Genomic DNA, 20,013 nt, shown 5'->3' on the forward strand with positions numbered 1-20,013 from the left:
AACGATAATCATTCTTCTCCTCTTCCTTGGATTTGAGCGTTTCTGTCCAGACGGGTCTGTATATGTGTGTCAGCGAGGGAAGCTGTGTTCTTATAATGTTCTCCAGAGCATTGTTATCAGTCGCAGTGCAGCTTTATAACCACACCAGGATGAAGTAAGTGATAACACTCGAGAAGTGTGGTGTGCTCAAAACATTTTTCACATTCAGTTTGGGAAGGAGATTAGTTTGCATCAGAATAATGGCACAATGCACAAAGCAGGTTTTATTTGAAACATCTTGTGAAATATGAGCTGAACGTGCTTTCATGAGATTCACATTCTGGAGCTGACCCCACTGAAGTACTCCACAGATCTGATCACAAAACAACACGTATTGTATGTTTGTTCATTAATTCCTCATCTAACAACTGTAAAATCATAGTTTGACGGGACACTGTAGTTTCACACGAGTCTCACTGCAGTTTTGTGCCAACGTGATCAAATGTCCCCTTATCTGACTTTTTTTGTGCCTCAAGATGCAGATTGAATATGATTATTATTTACCTGATGACTCATCAGTTTTCAGCTGTTATGTTTTTATAGTTTAGTCTTTTGGTTTATATTTTTGATTCATGAACAGAGTCAACAGTGTGCATCAGTGGTTCGTGTCCGAGGGCATCAGGATGATCGATGTTCACTGTCTGCTGAAGCGCTTCAATATCCTGAATTAAAATCATTTTAAAAGCCTGTCTCTGGTTCTCATTTGTGTCTGGGTTTGTTTCTGCTGTTAGACGACATTCTGCTGGCAAAAACACATCTGTACGTTCTCTATCGGTGACATCATGAAGTTTGGGTGGAACTTACAAATCATGAGAGACTTGAGAGTGTGCGTGTGTGTGTAAGTGTGTTTGTGTGTGTGTGTGTGTGTGTGAGAGTGTGTCTGAGAGTGTTATAGACTCTATGTGTTTGAGTTAAAATCATCTTAATGCTGGATGTGTTTCAGGTTTTGTCTTCTCCAGATGTTCACTGATGGACTGGAGTGCTGTGGATTATTGGGATGTTTTTATCAGACTCTCATTCTGACGGCACCCATTCACTGCAGAGGAGACAGTGATGAGACACTGATGCAGTGCTACATTTCTACAAATCTGATGAAGAAACAAACAAATCTTGGATGATCTGAGGGTGAACACAATTGAGCAAATTCAGATTTTTGGGTGAACTATTCCTCTAGTAAACCACTAGCTAGTTTTAATGACTTTCTAAGTGGAGCTACTGATCTGAAGGCTGATGTTACGCAGCACAAACTCATGTCTTGTGTTCATCTTCATGCTACAGTTAGGGACGCGTGACGGTTGCTCGTTAGCTGTCAGTCTTCAGTTGTTTATTTCTGCTTGTTGCTTCATCGCTCGTCAAACACTTCCTGATCACATGATGAGCGACATCAGCACAAAACACTGAGTCACGTACACACACACACACACACACACACACACACACACAGGAGAACACAGACAAGCCCTAGGAGAGAATGTGGGCAGATGTGTGTGTTCATGATGATGCAGTGGATTTTATAAGGGTGTGTTCATATTTCTAACACAATAGGGGCTGCACTCATCTCTCTCTCTCACACACACACACACACACACACACACTCATCAGACTGATTATCTGTGCCCTGAATAAAACCAGCTTGTTCAGGTCAGAAATCAACAACTGTTTCTCAAACACGAATGGAACAAACAGAAGACAAAAGCAGGAAGTGCAGAGAAGTTTGGAGACCACTTCCTGTTTAATCAGATTACATATAATGACTGGATGACCTGTCAGCAGCCTTGATTTATTCTCTTGTTGTTCTGTCTGAAGGAAACCCAGCGAGACGAGCATCAACAGGACAGATTAAAGACTAATCCAAACCCTCTTTGGGTGAATTCATCTGCAAGAGAATATATCCAATATAACTTAAACTTTCAGAAAGGAAGGACAGATTCATTTTTAGTTCACATTATTAATTTATTCATGTTTTGAGTCCAGTACACAGGTGACATTCACAGTTAAAAGCCCATTGTGCGAAGCTCGTTTCCAGTGCATGCAAACGCTGTTCAGATAACAACCGAATCCTGATTAGATTAGCATGAACCTTCAGAGGAGAGGACATCATTTGGTCAGTTTCTTCACCAGCTCCAGCTCCTCCACTGGTTTCCACTGCTGCTTGATGGTAATGAGCTGAACAGAGACACAAACACCTGTTCACGTGACGTCTGGATGAAACTCTCAAAGCTCATCTACATCTCTCTATCCTCGTCTGAGATTACGTCTGTTTACAGTCTACACGCAGTTGGCAGATAAAGCCCAAACATTAATTAAACAGATATCTGACTGCTGGTTAACATTACCATAACCAGTCAGTCCTGATCCCGACTCGCTGGAGGAAGTGTTCCTCACCTTCTGTGGGGTCGATGGATCTAATGTCTCCCACGGCTCTGGATTCCTAGTCTTGTTTAAACTATAAAAGTCAACACGTTTTATCACTGCACAGGTTTTTTTTACATAATATTATACATTCAAAATTAACTTTTTTAAAATACACATCATACTAAAAATGCAGGAAAGAGATTTATAACATCAATTCTTCTTATTAACCCCATGAATAACATGATTAAACCCTCACATGACGTCCGGTTTGGTCAGTAAGAAGTAAATCGAAGCAGTTGCTGCTCCAACTGCAGCACATCCCACAAACCCAATCAGAGGAATCAACTAGAAAAAAGGAATAAGAAGTAAAAACTGAAACAGATGTGGTGATATAATAATCCCCGGCTGGGTGATGCTGATGAGAAGTCTTCCTCACCTCCTTCCTCTTCTTGAGCAGCTGTAGAAATCCTCCATGCATCTTCACCTGCGACACTGAGGCTTCCTAAACAAACTGAATTCAGAAAGTTCAAATGAGACATCAGTGAGAGTTTGAGAGTCACAGACGAGCAGATAAACATCAAACATGACTGAACGAGTGGTGATGAGGAGAGATGAGGAGAGAAGACCGACCTGATGAAGGTGTGCTGTAGATGCAGAATCATTCTGACTGGCTTTCTCTTATAACGCAATGGTGACGCATTTATTGGCACGTACACACACACACACACACACACACACACACACACACACACCCTTAACTCTCAAACTGAAACTATCAAACTGAAACTATAAATTCAGCGCCCTCTGCTGGACTCAATGACAGTCTGACACTACAGGTGCATCTCAACAAATTAGAATATCATGGAAAAGTTATTTATTTTTTGTCATTTAAAGGGATAGTTCACCCAAATAGCAAAATTATGTCATTAATAACTCACCCTCGTGTCGTTCCAAACCCGTGAGACCTCAGTTTATCTTCAAAACACAGTTTAAGATATTTTAGATTTAGTCCGAGAGCTCTCAGTCCCTCCATTGAAGCTGTGTGTACGGTCTACTGTCCATGTCCAGAAAGGTAAGATATTTTGAAGCATCGAAAATACATTTTGGTCCAAAAATAGCAAAAACCATGACTTTATTCAGCATTGTCTTCTCTTCCGTGTCTGTTATGAGAGAGTTCAAAACAAGCAGTTTGTGATATCTGGTTCGCGAACGAACGAATCATTCGATGATCGTTCACTCTTCCGTGACTGCAGCACACCTGCAAAGTGTTAGCACTCGTTAGCTTGTCATTAGCGTTTTCTTTTCTCCTCTCCTCTCCTCTCTCACGCTGCAGTTTTCCACAAGTTCATCAAACAACCGCAGTAAGAATATTTCATCAAGCACGGTGAGTAATGGCTTCTCCTACAATTGTTATTTGCACCTCTTGCCACATGTACAGTTTATCTATCTCTGTCGCTGATGAGGGATTCACATGTGATAAATGCAGGGAAATAGTTAGGCTGACAGAGAAGATTTCAGAATTAGAGACACGCATCCAAACTTTAATTGAGGACAGTAAGAATGTTAGGGCTCTAGATATGGCTTTGGATGCGTCTAGCTCAGGGATTCCTGTACATTGTCCGGTTCCAGCAGAGCCCCTGCAGCAGGGCAACTGGGTGACGGTGAGGCAGCGTAGTCGTGGGTCAAAACACCGCTCTTCTGTTCCGATCAAAACATTAAACAGGTTCTCCCCACTCAGTGATGCACCCACTGAGAAACCTGATGAAAGTGCTCTAGTTATTGGTGATTCTATTGTACGGAACGTGAATATAGAGACACCAGCCACCATAGTCAAATGTTTACCGGGAGCCAGAGCGCCTGACATCTTGGCAAATTTAAAAGTGCTGGCTAATGCTAAACGTAAATACAGTAAGATTATTATTCATGCCGGCGCTAATGATGTTCGACTTCACCAGTCGGAGATCACTAAAAATAACTTTAAAGAGGTGTGTGAACTTGCAAGCACGATGTCAGACACTGTAATATGCTCTGGTCCCCTCCCTGCTTACCGTGGTGATGAGATGCATAGCAGATTGTCATCACTCAATGGCTGGATGTCTAAGTGGTGCCCACAGAATAACATAGGTTTAATAGACAATTGGACAAGCTTTTGGGGCAGACCTGACCTGTTTAAAAGAGATGGTCTTCATCCCTCCTGGGGTGGCGCCACTCTTCTGTCTAGAAATATGGCAAATAGTCTTAGTGTTTATACTTGACTAACTGGGGCCCAGGTCAGGAAGCAGACAGACTGGCTAAACCGACCGTCTGCTAGCTGCCTCCCGTCACAGAGGTCAGTTAATTCTCAGCACATAGAGACTCTTTCACCTAGATATCACACTATAGAGACTGTGTCTGTTCCACGAACTAGAAAATACAAAAAACGTCCAAACCAAGTTAAGGTTAACAATTTAATTGAGGTTCAACAAATAAAAAACAAATGCAATATGGATAAACAAATGATAAAGATTGGCTTATTGAATATCAGATCCATTTCTACGAAAACACTTTTTGTAAATAATATGATAACTGATCATAATATAGATGTGCTCTGTTTGACAGAAACCTGGCTAAAACCTGATGATTACATTATTTTAAATGAGTCCACCCCCCAAGATTATTGTTATAAACACGAGCCGCGTCTAAAAGGCAAAGGGGGAGGTGTTGCTTCAATTTATAATAACGTTTTCAGGATTTCTCAGAGGGCAGGCTTCAAGTAGAACTCGTTTGAAGTAATGGTGCTTCATATAACATTATCCAGAGAAACCAATGTTAATGATAAATCCCCTGTTATGTTTGTACTGGCTACTGTATACAGGCCACCAGGGCACCATACAGACTTTATTAAAGAGTTTGGTGATTTTACATCCGAGTTAGTTCTGGCTGCAGATAAAGTCTTAATAGTTGGTGATTTTAATATCCATGTCGATAATGAAAAAGATGTATTGGGATCAGCATTTATAGACATTCTGAACTCTATTGGTGTTAGACAACACGTTTCAGGACCTACTCATTGTCGAAATCATACTCTAGATTTAATACTGTCACATGGAATTGATGTTGATAGTGTTGAAATTATTCAGCCAAGTGATGATATCTCAGATCATTATTTAGTTCTGTGTAAACTTCATATAGCCAAAATTGTAAATTCTACTTCTTGTTACAAGTATCGAAGAACCATCACTTCTACCACAAAAGACTGCTTTTTAAGTTATCTTCCTGATGTATCCGAATTCCTTAGCATATCCAAAACCTCAGAACAACTTGATGATGTAACAGAAACTATGGACTCTCTCTTTTCTAGCACTTTAAATACAGTTGCTCCTTTACGCTTAAGAAAGGTTAAGGAAAACAGTTTGACACCATGGTATAATGAGCATACTCGCACCCTAAAGAGAGCAGCCCGAAAAATGGAGCGCAGCTGGAGGAAAACAAAACTAGAGGTATTTCGTATTGCTTGGCGGGAAAGTAGCATATCCTACCGAAAAGCATTAAAAACTGCTAGATCTGATTACTTTTCTTCTCTTTTAGAAGAAAACAAACATAACCCCAGGTATTTATTCAATACAGTGGCTAAATTAACGAAAAATAAAGCCTCAACAAGTGTTGACATTTCCCAACACCACAGCAGTAATGACTTTATGAACTACTTTACTTCTAAAATCGATACTATTAGAGATAAAATTGCAACCATTCAGCCGTCAGCTACAGTTTCGCATCAGACAGTGCACTATAGACCCCCTGAGGAACAGTTCCACTCATTCTCTATTATAGGAGAGGAAGAATTGTATAAACTTGTTAAATCATCTAAACTTACAACATGTATGTTAGACCCTATACCATCTAAGCTCTTAAAAGAGGTGCTTCCAGAAGTCATAGGTCCTCTTCTGACTATTATTAATTCCTCATTGTTATTAGGATATGTCCCCAAAACCTTCAAACTGGCTGTTATTAAGCCTCTCATAAAAAAGCCACAACTTGACCCCAGAGAACTAGTTAATTATAGACCAATCTCGAATCTCCCTTTTCTGTCCAAGATACTAGAAAAGGTGGTATCCTCACAATTATATTCCTTCTTAGAGAAAAATGGTATATGTGAGGATTTCCAGTCAGGATTTAGACCGTATCATAGTACTGAAACTGCTCTCCTTAGAGTTACAAATGATCTGCTCTTATCATCTGATTGTGGGTGTATCTCTCTATTAGTTTTATTGGATCTTAGTGCTGCGTTTGACACAATTGACCACAACATTCTTTTGCATAGACTTGAACACTTTGTTGGCATCAGTGGAAGTGCATTAGCATGGTTTAAATCGTACTTATATGACCGCCATCAGTTCGTAGCAGTGAATGAAGATGTATCATATCGATCACAAGTGCAGTATGGAGTACCTCAAGGCTCAGTTCTAGGGCCGCTACTCTTCACGCTTTATATGTTACCCTTGGGAGATATCATCAGGAAACATGGTGTTGGCTTTCACTGTTATGCTGATGATACGCAGCTCTATATTTCCTCGCAGCCCGGTGAAACACACCAATTTGAAAAACTAATGGAATGCATAGTCGATATAAAAAACTGGATGACGAGTAATTTCTTACTGCTAAATTCAGAAAAAACAGAGGTGTTAATCATAGGGCCTAAAAACTCCACTTGTAATAACCTAGAACACTGTCTAAGACTTGATGGTTGCTCTGTCAATTCTTCACCATCAGTTAGGAACCTAGGTGTGCTACTTGATCGCAATCTTTCCTTAGAAAGCCACGTTTCTAGCATTTGTAAAACTGCATTTTTCCATCTCAAAAATATATCTAAATTACGGCCTATGCTCTCAATGTCAAATGCAGAAATGTTAATCCATGCATTTATGACTTCAAGGTTAGACTATTGTAATGCTTTATTGGGTGGTTGTTCTGCACGCTTAGTAAACAAACTACAGCTAGTCCAAAATGCAGCAGCAAGAGTTCTTACTAGAACCAGGAAGTATGACCATATTAGCCCGGTCCTGTCCACACTGCACTGGCTCCCTATCAAACATCGTATAGATTTTAAAATATTGCTTATTACTTATAAAGCCCTGAATGGTTTAGCACCTCAGTATTTGAATGAGCTCCTTTTACATTATACTCCTCTACGTCCGCTACGTTCTCAAAACTCAGGCAATTTGATAATACCTAGAATATCAAAATCAACTGTGGGCGGCAGATCCTTTTCCTATTTGGCGCCTAAACTCTGGAATAACCTACCTAACATTGTTCGGGAGGCAGACACACTCTTGCAGTTTAAATCTAGATTAAAGACCCATCTCTTTAACCTGGCATACACATAACATACTAATATGCTTTTAATATCCAAATCTGTTAAAGGATTTTTAGGCTGCATTAATAAGGTAAACCGGAACCGGAAACACTTCACATAACACCGTACTTTCTACATCATTAGAAGAATGGCATCTACGCTAATATTTGTCTGTTTCTCTCTTGTTTCCGAGGTCACCGTGGCCACCAGATCCAGTCTGTGTCCAGATCAGAGGGTCACTGCAGTCACCCGGATCCAGTACGTATCCAGACCAGATGGTGGATCAGCACCTAGAAAGGACCTCTACTGCCCTGAAAGACAGCGGAGACCAGGACAACTAGAGCCCAGATACAGATCCCCTGTAAAGACCTTGTCTCAGAGGAGCACCAGGACAAGACCACAGGAAACAGATGATTCTTCTGCACAATCTGACTTTGCTGCAGTCTGGAATTGAACTACTGGTTTCGTCTGGTCAGAGGAGAACTGACCCCAACTGAGCCTGGTTTCTCCCAAGGTTTTTTTCTCCATTCTGTCACCGATGGAGTTTCGGTTCCTTGCCGCTGTTTCCTCTGGCTTGCTTAGTTGGGGTCACTTCATCTACAGCGATATCATTGACTTGATTGCAAATTAAAACAGACACTATTTCAACTGAACAGAGATGACATAACTGAATTCAATGATGAACTGCCTTTAACTATCATTCTGCATTATTGAGACACTGTTTTCCAAATGAATGTTGTTCAGTGCTTTGGCACAATGTATTTTGTTTAAAGCACTATATAAATAAAGGTGATTGATTGATTGATTGATGTAACCGGATCTTTTTGAATCAGTTCACCAAATCGAAGTGAATCATTTTAAACGGTTCGCGTCTCTAATACGCATTAATACACAAATGTCTTAAGCTGTTAACTTTTTTAATGTGTCTGACACTCCCTCTGAGTTAAAAAAAAACAATATCCCGAAGTAATTCATTTACTCAAACAGTGACTGGATGACCTGCTGTGAAGAGAGAACTGAAGATGAACACCGAGCCGAGCCAGATAACGAACAAAAGACTTTGAACTTAAAAAAAAAAATAATAATTTGTGAAAAAAATTGGCGACATAAATGATAAGCTATGCAGAAAATATGAAATGAGCGCATGACCGATTACGCATTCGTGTCACGCATCGCACGAGACCTTTACTCGATCTGTTTTAATTAAAATCTAATTTTGGCCGACTCCGAAATGAGTCTTACTTAAATATTACTTTAGAAGTTAAGAGTAAATACGCTAGAAATCCGCGCTAATTCATGGATGTGTATTTATTTAGGATAAGTGACTTAAATGGACGTGTTGTGTAAACAGTGTGGAGGACTAATTTGTGTGTATTTCTAATGCATGCGAAAGTGATGCTCCTTTCCTGACCCCACCCTCTACACGTCACTTTGACTCGAGCAAATCAGGTCACACGGTCGAACACGCCCCTCTGATCTGAAACTATTGCTGTTTAAGCCATAGACAGTTTGTGCGGTCTTCGGTCATTTCCGACCGGAATATTTTACGTTTTGAAATGTTAAAAATCACAGCTTCATCGGAATGATATGAAATGCGGTGACTTTCATGGCATTTGGGGTGTGAACATACAAAAAAATTGAGGGCATGATTCGAACAGTCTAAGTGGGCGTAAAAAAAATAGTAACACTCATGGTCTTCGGTCAAAAATGACCGTCCATAGGAAATGAATGGGAAATAGACAAAAATACAACAATTCAGAGAATATTTGTGTACACAATCTACAAATCGATCACAAAACTGAAAAAAAGTGCACAGCAGTGAAGGGATAACACTATAAAACATCAAGAGTGTGATATTGACACATCCAATCACACACAGATGCACACACACACACACAAACACACACACACACACATACTTACACATAGACACCTATGAACTACTGTGTCTGTAACACAGAGCAAAGTTTTGAGAATGTGAAATCCATTCAATAATTCAGTCATAATGCAGAGAAAATCTAACAGCAGTGAAGGTATGACACTCCAGACATGGGGACTTGTGACTTGGTGACTTGGACTCGAGTCGACTCGAGTCGCTATTTTTAGGACTTGAGACTTGACTCGGACTTGGAAGTTAAAGACTCGGGACTTGACTTGACTTGAGACACGATGACTTGAATGACTTGAGTGTTAATCACATCATGTTTTCATTTTGAATATAAAATATATAAATTATTTTTTAAAATAAAGTTGATTACTCAGCTGGAGCGCAGGCTGAGAATAGCGTCGTGACTGGATCAGGACACTATCATCAGTCATGCCCTCTCTACCTTACACACACCACGCCCACTTAAATCAGATATCACATCACATCAACATGTCAGCCTGAGAGGTACCGAGGGTCATCGCTTTTGTCTTCAATAGTTCGCGCCTAAAAACGCGTGGAAAACGCTAGTCGCGCCGCTTTCTCCTTCTTTCCAAAGCGCTCGGGCAGAAGTGCTCCTGGGGCGTCTGTCGTTGCTAAGCATCCATGACACGCTCTCTCTCCATGAGACGCGGAAATTTCAGCAAAGGATAAATGGATTTGCAGCACTAAAAATCGCTCGCAGTAGCTCTGCTACTAAATTCATTTCAAAATGGCAATCCATATACAGCTATGAACAGCTGTTCCTTCATCTTAGCTGAGCTTTCAATGTTGATACGAGAAAGGATGAAGCTGATTGGTTAGTTATTGTCACATGACCTGCGGTGCGCTTGCGGCATTCTGAAAAGTTTAGATGTTGAGCGCGTTGCTTCCATTATGAGCGCGCATACCGCGCGCCTACATTGGAAATAACGAACTTGTGCGCTCAGAAGACGTGATGTGAACAGCCCCTAATGATCCGCTAGCAGGCCATCAAAAAAACGCATTCCAGGGGCGGCGCTAGGGTTGGGCTAAGGGGGCATAAGCCCCGAATATCTTGTTACCTTGTCTTTCTCATAGAGCAAAACAATTAATCAGAAAAACAAATGTAGCTGCCGCGATTACCCAATCATGACAAGTGCATATTACATACATATATATATATATATATATATATATATATATATATATATATATATATATATATATATATATATATATATATATATATTGTTACCTTGTCTTTCTCATAGAGCAAAACAATTAATCAGAAAAACAAATGTAGCTGCCGCGATTACCCAATCATGACAAGTGCATATTACATACATATATATATATATATATATATATATATATATATATATATATATATATATATATATATATATATATATATATATATATATATATATATACAGTACAGAATATAAATATGACGTATTTTCAGTTGTTTCATACTTTTTTGTTATGTACAGTACAGACCAAAAGTTTGGACACACCTTCTCATCCAAAGAGTTTTCTTTATTTTCATGACTATTGACTATTGTAGAGTCACACTGAAGGCATCAAGGGCTATTTGACCAAGAAGGAGAGTGATGGGACGCTGCACCAGATGACCTGGCCTCCACAGTCACCGGACCTGAACCCAATCCAGATGGTTTAGGGGTGAGCTGGACCGCAGACAGAAGGCAAAAGATCCAACAAGTGCAAAGCATCTTTCAGGGAACTCCTTCAAGACTGTTGAAGACCATTTCAGGTGACTACCTCTTGAAGCTCATCAAGAGAAAGCCAAGAGTGTGCAAAGCAGTAATCAAAGCAAAAAGTGGCTACTTTGAAGAACCAAGAATATTACATATTTTCGGTTGTTTCACACTTTGTCATGTATATAATTCCACATGTGTTAATTCATAGTTTTGATGCCTTCAGTGTGAATCTACAATTTTCATAGTCATGAAAATAAAGAAAACTCTTTGAATGAGAAGGTGTGTCCAAACTTTTGGTTTGTACTGTACATAACAAAAAAGTATGAAACAACTGAAAATATGTCATATTTATATTCTATACTCTGAGAGAGAGAGTGTGTGTGTGTGTGAGAGAGAGAGAGAGAGAGAGAGAGAGAGAGAGAGAGAGAGAGAGAGAGAGAGAGAGAGAGAGAGAAGAAATGTAACAGTTTAATGTTGTATGTAAACTGTGTTTGAGAGAGAGAGAGAGAGAGGTGTTCAGAGAGGAGTCTGTTGGATGTTTTGTTTTATGGACTCAATGTTGAAAATGTAAAACATTTCAAACACTGTTGGTAGAAGTGAAAAATAAATAATTTTAGGAAGTTACAATTTTGTTTGATTCCATGATGTATTTTACTGAACATGAGTATTTACAATGCAAATCCAAATTATTTTAATTTACTGACAGTTACTTATATCTTGTTTTTTAACTTTATTAAGATCAGATTCTGCAGGTAAAATAACAATATTAAGGTGACTTGACTTGGACTTGACTTGACATAGCTTGTGACTTGACTTGACTTGACTTGCCCAAGAAAAAAATACTTGGGACTTACTTGAGACTCGAAGGTTAAGACTTGAGACTTACTTGAGACTTGCACATGTGTGACTTGGTCCCATCTCTGTGACACTCTAAATAATCACATACACACACACACGCGCGCACACACGCACACACCTATGACCTGCTGTCTGTAAAACAGCGATGAGAAGCAAGCGCTGCCTCTTGGGTTTGTCAGTGCACTTAGAAACTCAGACTTGGTCCTTTGCACCATTCTGAGGATTCTTATTTTTTATTTTTTTGCAGGAGCTCTGTGCCACTGAACAATATGTTCAGGTTTGATTGCAATCATAATGCAAAAACTTTAATGCAAATATTGCATGAAATCATTATTTATAACAGAAGAAATATAAAAAAAATATACAAAAAGTACTCTTTAGAATGTATTAATATATATTCAAGTCCACTACTTAATATGAGTAAGCAATTATGTCTAAAAACAATAAGGGAATTCACAAGCCTCTCTATAGATTCCTATACTGGTAATAAGTGGTTGCACCATGCACTTACATGTTTTTCTTTCTTTGCTCTGACCAGGTGGCGCTAAAAAATCTTCAAAAAAAATGTATTTGAAAGGCCTAGTCTCTGGTTTAATCTGAAATACAACATTAATTCGAAAATAATTTAGAAAAATTAGAAAAAAAAAATTATGTACTATTTTCTATGAGAAAAATTGTTCATAATTATTGCATAAATATGAATTAATACCTTAAAATTTTCTCAAAATACAAAAGAAAAAATATTATTGAATAAAAATATATTCCACTGATTTTACTGGGGGGCAAAAAAGTTACATTTTAGGTGTCCGGTCACTTATGACCCCTGAAGACCCTGAGTGTGACTCCCAAATGAGGGCCGCACAAGGGTTAAAAAAGCGCGAGTTTAGATGTTGACGGTTGGTCTGAGCAGCATCTTCAGCGAGCTGAGTTTCATTTCAATGAGATGTAAATCAAGACAAAACCGTTCATTTTCAAGCAGGTATTTCACAGTTATGTTTACAAACCGAATGATTACACTCGCTATCTTTAGATTTTATTTAGTAAAGACTGTAACTGCTTGTGGTAATTTAATCAGCTAACGTTACATAAACTATTAATTGTGAAACCCAGGAATGATATATCCTCGATCATATAGACATGTGGTCAATTTCTGTGATATTAAAAGAAAAAAAGATTATTATGCACCAATTACTAATATTTCAACACAATACTGATGCTGAGTCACTTTAAAGTCTCCATCTAAGGTTATAAAGTTGGGCTATAATAAGCAAAAACCATTTGCAGTGCAAGTATCATTACAATACAGCTGAACAAATGTACAATTAGGTCCGGTTAATTTAAATGTTTATATATTGTTCCACAGTAACTTTAGAGAGAACAGACTTTATGAACCCTTAGAGAAACCAAAGTCACAGAGACCAGCCAAAATGCCATTTTTGGACCAAAAAGGAGAACGTTTCAGTACATTTATCACATTGTTAAACATATCCTTTAATATTAAGAACACAACTGATATTTTTGTGCGTCACCCTTCACTTTATGAAGAATGTGGGAAACAGGACATTTGTACACAAATTATAAACATGATATATTTATTAAATATAAAAAAAAATCTTAATAATTAACTCTAGCTCATGTTATCCAAGATGTTTTTCAATTGAAAGCTGAACTTCAGCCAGCATTGAAGTCCAGAGAAAAGTCCTTTTCAACTGAAGAAAGAAAGACATGAACGTCTCGGATGATGCGAGGAAATTTTAATTCTAGAGTGAACTACTAGAACTCTGAAACAGTTGAACGTGTCGCTGAAGCTGTTGTGGACTCAGTGATGGACGCAGACTCTGAAGCGCCTTCAGAAAACACCTGTGTCTCACGCTGGAGACCTGGAGTCCGTCCTCACGCAGCGCCAGGAGAGCCGCCTGAAACACAGAAGAGTTACAGACCCGGAGCGAAGCGAACGGATGGTGCGAGACGAGCGTGTGCTTTACCTCTCTGCACAGGTTTTCTAGATCGGCTCCAGAGAAGAGTTCGGTCTGCGCAGCCAGATCCTGCAGACACACGTCCTGATGCAGCGGGACGCTTTCAGTGCAGACGCGCAGCACGGCCAGACGAGCCTGTTTATGACCACATCTGTTACTCGTCTTACTGTGAACAACTCATACGTGCATTCATTTTAATAACTTCTCACAAGCCAATCAACAGCTGACAGATAAAGAGAGGTTCCTGCCCTCCTCTTGTTTCCTGCTCTAGAGCGCTTCACTCAGTGAGATGGGCGTGGTCTACAGGAGTGGGCGGGGTTAGAGGGCGGGCGTGGTCTACAGGAGTGGGCGGGGGTTAGAGGGCGGGCGTGGTCTACAGGAGTGGGCGGGGGTTAGAGGGTGGGCGTGGTCTACAGGAGTGGGCGGGGTTAGAGGGCGTCTGCTCACCTGGAGGTCTGGAGGAGGGACGTATATGATCTGGTCGAGGCGTCCAGGTCTGAGAAGAGCGCTGTCCAGAACCTCTGGTCTATTAGTGGCAGCCACGATCAAAACGTCCTTGTTACACACTTCCTGCAGCTCCATCTGAAATGTAATACAGACACGGTGTAAACTACACGTGCACATCTACACACACAACACTGTAACTCACTTCCTGGAGTGTTTAGCTTCTTCAGTCCTGATTAAACACACCTGATCCAGATTATCAAGTCCTGAAACTACACGGGTGTGTGGTGTGACTCTCCTGCACTATAAAATGATTTATTATCAAAACTGCTTCAGATTTATTTAGAACCTGTGATACTTTTGTTTCAGGATTCTAAGTTAAAACATTTATTTTAAAATAGAAATCTAACAATATTCACTACGGTTCAAAAGTTTGGGGTTAGTACATTTTATTCTTTCTTTTTTGTAAGAAATTAAATCTTTTATTCAGCAAGGATGTGTTAAATAATGTTAGAAAAGATTTCTATTTTGAATAAATGCTGATCTTTTTAACTTTTGGTTCATCAAAGAATCCTGAAAAAAGTATCAAACTTTCCAAAAAACATTTGTCAGCACAACTGTTGATAATTCTTATAATAAATCATCATATCAGAATGATTGTGTGTGTGTGTGTGTGAGTGTGTGTGTCTGTGTGTGTGTGTGTGAGAGTGTGTGTCTGTGTGTGAGAGTGTGTGTGTGTGTGTGTCTGTGTGTGAGAGTGTGTGTGAGTGTGTGTGTCTGTGTGTGTGTATGTGAGTGTGTGAATGAGTTTGTGTGTGTGAGAGAGCGAGTGTCTGTGTGTGTCTGTCTGTGTGTGTGTGTGTGTGTCAATGTGTGTCTGTCTGTGTGTGTGTTTAGTGTGAGTTTGCATGTGTGTCTGTGTGTGTGTGTGAGTGTGAATGTGTGTGTGTGTGTGTGAGAGAGCGAGTGTGTGTGTGTGTCTGTCTGTGTGTGTGTGTGTGTGTCTGAGAGTGAGTGTGTGTGTGTGTGTGTGTGTGTCTATGTGTGTCTGTCTGTCTGTGTGTGTGTGTGTGTCTGAGAGTGAGTGTGTGTGTGTGTCTGTGTGTGTGTCTGAGAGAGTGTGTGTGTGTGCGCGCGTGTGTGTGTGTGTGTGTGTGTGTGTGTGTGTGTGCTCTTGTTTTTGTGTCATATCAGGACACAACTCTGTATAATGACATGGGTATGACACAGGTATTACAAGGAGAGGGTGACTTATGAGGACATAACCCATGTCCCCATTTTTCAAAACACTTATAAATCATACAGAATGAGTTTTTTTGAGAAAGTAAAAATGCACAACGTTTCCTGTGAGGGTTAGGGTTAGGTGTAGGGTTGGTGAAGGGACATAGAATATACAGTTTCTACAGAATAAAAACCATTACACCTATGGGATGAACACACTTTACACAGAAACAAATGTGTGCGTGTGTGTGTGAGTGTGTGTGTGTGAGTGTGTGTGTGTGTGTGTCTGTGTGTGTGTGTGTGTGTGTGTGTGTCTGTGTCTGTGTGTGTGTGTGTGTGTGTCTGAGAGTGTGTGTGTGTCTGTGTGTGTGTGTGTGTGTGTCTGAGAGTGTGTGTGTGTCTGTGTGTGTGTGTGTGTGTGTCTGAGAGTGTGTGTGTGTCTGTGTGTGTGTGGGTGTGTGTGTGTGTGTGTAGAGATGCTGTGTCTCTGACCTGCTGTAGTCCGGTGTCCTCCTGCTCTCCTTCTTCTAACAGAGCGATCTTTCTCCCGCTGCTGCGTCTCTCCACAGATCGTAGTCCCACTCCGTCCAGCTCGGTCAGCAGAACGGCCAGAACCTGCGACTGCACGCTGTGAGAGGAACCGTCCGCTCGAGAACCCACCATACTGTCGATCTCATCCAGGAACACGATGGAGGGAGCGCACGCACGCGCCTGAGCGAACAACTGAGAGAGAGACAGATCATGCCGTCATCCTGCAACTGCTCTAATCAATTCAATGCCTCATTTATTTCATAATTAATTGCACCAAGCATTAACTGAGCAGAAGCGGGATGAGAGTGAGGTGAGACCTGTGCCAGTGTTTTCTCCGAGTCTCCCACATACGGAGAGAAGAGCTCGGCTCCGCTGAGGGAGAGGAAGCTGCAGTGTGATGAAGAGGCGGCTGCTTTCACCAGCGTGGTCTTAGCGCAGCCGGGCGGCCCGTACAGAAGCACACCCCTGGGCCGAGAGACACCCAACCGCACCAACGCCTCGGGAAACCTCATGGGCCACTCGATACTCTGCACACAGACCGCAGACGTCATCACAGAGCCAGAGTCGTACAGATGGACCTGAACCGAGGAGCTCTCGTACCTGTCTGAGTCTGAGTTTGACGTCGTCCAGTCCTCCGATCTGCTCCCAGCCGATGGGTTTGAAGTCTGTGGCTCCTACGCTGCTCCTGAGACACGACGGCTGCACGATCCGCAGCGCCTGCATGAAGTGCTGCATCGACAGCGGCTCGCTCGCTCCTGTCTGAACAACCACAACACGTGTGAGCGAGAGAGCAGACCGGAGACTGTACGCTCTCAGGGACTGTACCTGCGTCTGTCGCATGGCCTGCAGCGCTGCTTCTCGACCGAGCGCGCTCAGATCCGCCCCCACATACCCACAGGTCATTTCAGCAACAGCCTTCAGGTCCACATCAGAGGACAGCGGCATCTGACCGCACACACACTTCAGGATACTGAGCCTCTGCAGCAGCGAGGGAACGCCGACGATCACCTGCAGGACACACGGGAAGCTTTGACCTTTCAGAGCAACAGAAGACATGCACATGATGGCAGCACTCTCATAAATTAGTGTTTTGTAGTTTACACAGAGATGATAGCTGTATAGTCTCAATTTACAATTTAATTCAGATGAACGGCCCAAGAATGTGACTGAGTTGGAGATGGTGTGGTGAATCACCTCTCTGTCGAACCGGCCCGGTCTCCGGAGCGCCGGGTCCAGAGCGTCTGGTTGGTTGGTGGCTCCGGCGATGACGAAGCCCTCGTGACTGCCGATGGAGTCCATGAGCGTCAGCAGCTGAGCGACCAGACGGTTCTCCGGTGCGCCGCTGGATCCCGTCCGCCTCGGACACAGAGAGTCGATCTCATCGATGAGCAGGACACACGGACCGTCCTCGGCCGCCTCCCGCGCCTGATCAAACACCCACCGCAGGTTCTCCTCGCTCTCCCCGGGTCGAGACCCCGTGACCTCCGGCCCGTTGACAGTCACTAACGTGGCCCCGATGTCCCTGGCCACGCGGCGCACCAGCAGGGTCTTCCCGACGCCGGGCGGCCCGATCAGAAGCAGGCCTCTTGGGCACGACACTCCCAGCTGCCGCAGAGTCTCCGGGTAAAGCAGAGGTAACGTGATTATTTCCTTCAGCGAGGCGTACACCTCCTCCAGGCCGCCCAGAGACGGGGTCGAGACCTCCTGACGCCTCTCCAGGTGTTTAACGGTCTGCAGCTCGCTGACCTCCACACGAGTTCTCGCTGTCACCAGACCAGCTTTCTGTGAGCCCGAGTTCACCTTCTCAACCAGCACAAACACCAGCTCGCTCTTCACACAGGACAGGTCCACCAGATGACCCTGGTGCACGTACACACCCTCCAGCAGCTGCTGGACGCCGCGCTCGGACACCTTCCGCTTGTGCTCCGCTCTCTGCACAAACACCTTCACGCTGACGCTGGAGAGCCTGGGGCAGGACAGCGCTGAGATGTGCGCCGGCTTCACCCTGAGTCTGGTGAGTGTTTGTGCGGTGAGGTCCGGTGTGGCACACTGGGTGCTGATCTGCAGGAAGCCCTCGGCGAGGTCGTGCCGAGGCCATGTGGTGCACAAACAGACCCCCCGCTGAACCCGGATCAGAACCGGAGCGCCCAGCCTCAGACCTAACCTGGACATCAGAGCCGGACCCATGCGACAGCGCTGTGTGTCCGAGTCCACGGCGTCCAGCGGGAGAACCTTCAGATCCTCCACCAGAGACATCTCTGACACCTACAGATACACGACAGAAGAGAGATGCAGAGAGAGACACAATCTTCAATAACTCACACTGTTACACTAAAAACACTGATGGTTATAGTTCTGTTTACATAAAAAATACTATTTGTAACATACAGAGCAGAACAATAATCAATATCAATAATCATTCACTGTGCATGAGTACAAAAATAACAATAATAAAAACACGTATAATGTTTCAATGATGCAGTCTTATTACGTATGTGTTACTGAATCAGGAATCAGAATTAAAAATAGCTACTAATAATTTTGCATTAGTTACTAGACGCATAAAAAGTGCTGAATGGACCTGGATGTGATAGAGATAAACTATAAGACACTACTATCCTCATTCATATCATTCAGTAATGTTGTTGTTGTTGTCTTGCCTCAGACTCGTGTTGATGGCTGAACACTGTCCTCGCATCACAGCACGTGTTCTCTCGGGCTTCTTCACTGCAGCGCCGCACGGTGAAGCGCTCACAGCGACACCTGCTGGACTGGAGACGTACCACAACACATTCACATGCATTTTAATTATTGTAATACATATAAAACTAACAAGACACGATACAAATTAAATAGATATACGTAAATAGGAATAGAATAAAATAAACATACAGAAATGCAATACATTCATGAAGTAAAAAAGGAAGAGTTAAGCCAGAGAGTGTCCTTCAACAAAAGAAAAACAATGCATGTAAAAGTCTATTTTCAAGTCTTTTCAATATAATGTTGTGGTTGTTAGTGTCAAACGCAGCGCTAAGATTCAGTAGCACTAATAGAGAAATACAAGCACGATTGGATGATAAGAGCAGGTCATTTGTCACTTATGATGCTGATATCTGGTCTGAATCGGGAGAGAAATCTGCAAAGATCTGCAAAGATCAAGCAGTGTTTAAACAACTCTAAACAAATATGTGAGAGACAACAGCAGATGCACTTTTTAACTGGAGGAAGTGTTATTCTGGATTATAGACTCTATGTGTTTGAGTTAAAATCATCTTAATGCTGGATGTGTTTCAGGTTTTGTCTTCTCCAGATGTTCACTGATGGACTGGAGTGCTGTGGATTATTGGGATGTTTTTATCAGACTCTCATTCTGACGGCACCCATTCACTGCAGAGCATCCACTGATGAGACACTGATGCAATGCTACATTTCTACAAACCTGTTCCCTTTCATGAAAAAATTCATTTTCATTGGGTGAACTGTTCCTTTAAGATCAGTGATGAGATCTAGGATTGAGGTCAGAGTGCCGAGAGAGATCTGTATTTGAAAGGATAAAGCAGTGTATTTTTAGTCTGGAAATGTTTATCATTTATACTTAATGAAGATTCATTTATTTTTATACAGAGACAAATACATGCTTGTAAGGAT

At 41.9% G+C, this 20,013-nt stretch overlaps 2 protein-coding genes across 5 annotated transcripts; both read right to left on the reverse strand.

Annotated features, from left to right (window-relative positions):
* Positions 1–1,971: 1,971 nt before the first annotated feature.
* Positions 1,972–3,154, reverse strand: LOC113061246 (normal mucosa of esophagus-specific gene 1 protein-like). Of its 2 annotated transcripts, none has more exons than XM_026230286.1 (5): positions 3,025–3,154; positions 2,831–2,905; positions 2,651–2,739; positions 2,376–2,485; positions 1,972–2,205 (listed from the first exon to the last, which is right to left on the reverse strand). In XM_026230286.1, the coding sequence occupies exons 2-5, from the start codon at positions 2,870–2,872 to the stop codon at positions 1,997–1,999; spliced, it is 450 nt and encodes a 149-aa protein (XP_026086071.1). In that variant the 5' UTR covers positions 2,873–2,905; positions 3,025–3,154; the 3' UTR covers positions 1,972–1,996. The 2 variants fall into 2 exon arrangements, with proteins under 2 accessions (XP_026086071.1, XP_026086072.1); XM_026230287.1 differs by having other exon boundaries at positions 2,425–2,485; positions 3,025–3,149.
* Positions 3,155–13,665: 10,511 nt separating this feature from the next.
* On the reverse strand, positions 13,666–19,075 carry LOC113061346 (spermatogenesis-associated protein 5-like protein 1). 3 transcript variants are annotated; one of them, XM_026230387.1, is made up of 9 exons: positions 19,023–19,075; positions 17,557–18,627; positions 17,188–17,370; positions 16,963–17,121; positions 16,680–16,889; positions 16,324–16,554; positions 14,614–14,748; positions 14,176–14,301; positions 13,666–14,106 (listed from the first exon to the last, which is right to left on the reverse strand). In XM_026230387.1, exons 2-9 carry the CDS (start codon positions 18,616–18,618, stop codon positions 13,951–13,953), a joined length of 2,262 nt encoding a protein of 753 aa, XP_026086172.1. In that variant the 5' UTR covers positions 18,619–18,627; positions 19,023–19,075; the 3' UTR covers positions 13,666–13,950. The 3 variants fall into 3 exon arrangements, with proteins under 3 accessions (XP_026086172.1, XP_026086174.1, XP_026086171.1); XM_026230389.1 differs by having other exon boundaries at positions 18,944–19,050; XM_026230386.1 differs by having other exon boundaries at positions 18,982–19,048.
* Between the last annotated feature and the right edge of the window lie 938 nt (positions 19,076–20,013).

This window comes from Carassius auratus, chromosome 43 (assembly GCF_003368295.1).
Source record: "Carassius auratus strain Wakin chromosome 43, ASM336829v1, whole genome shotgun sequence".
Lineage (NCBI taxonomy): Eukaryota > Metazoa > Chordata > Actinopteri > Cypriniformes > Cyprinidae > Carassius > Carassius auratus.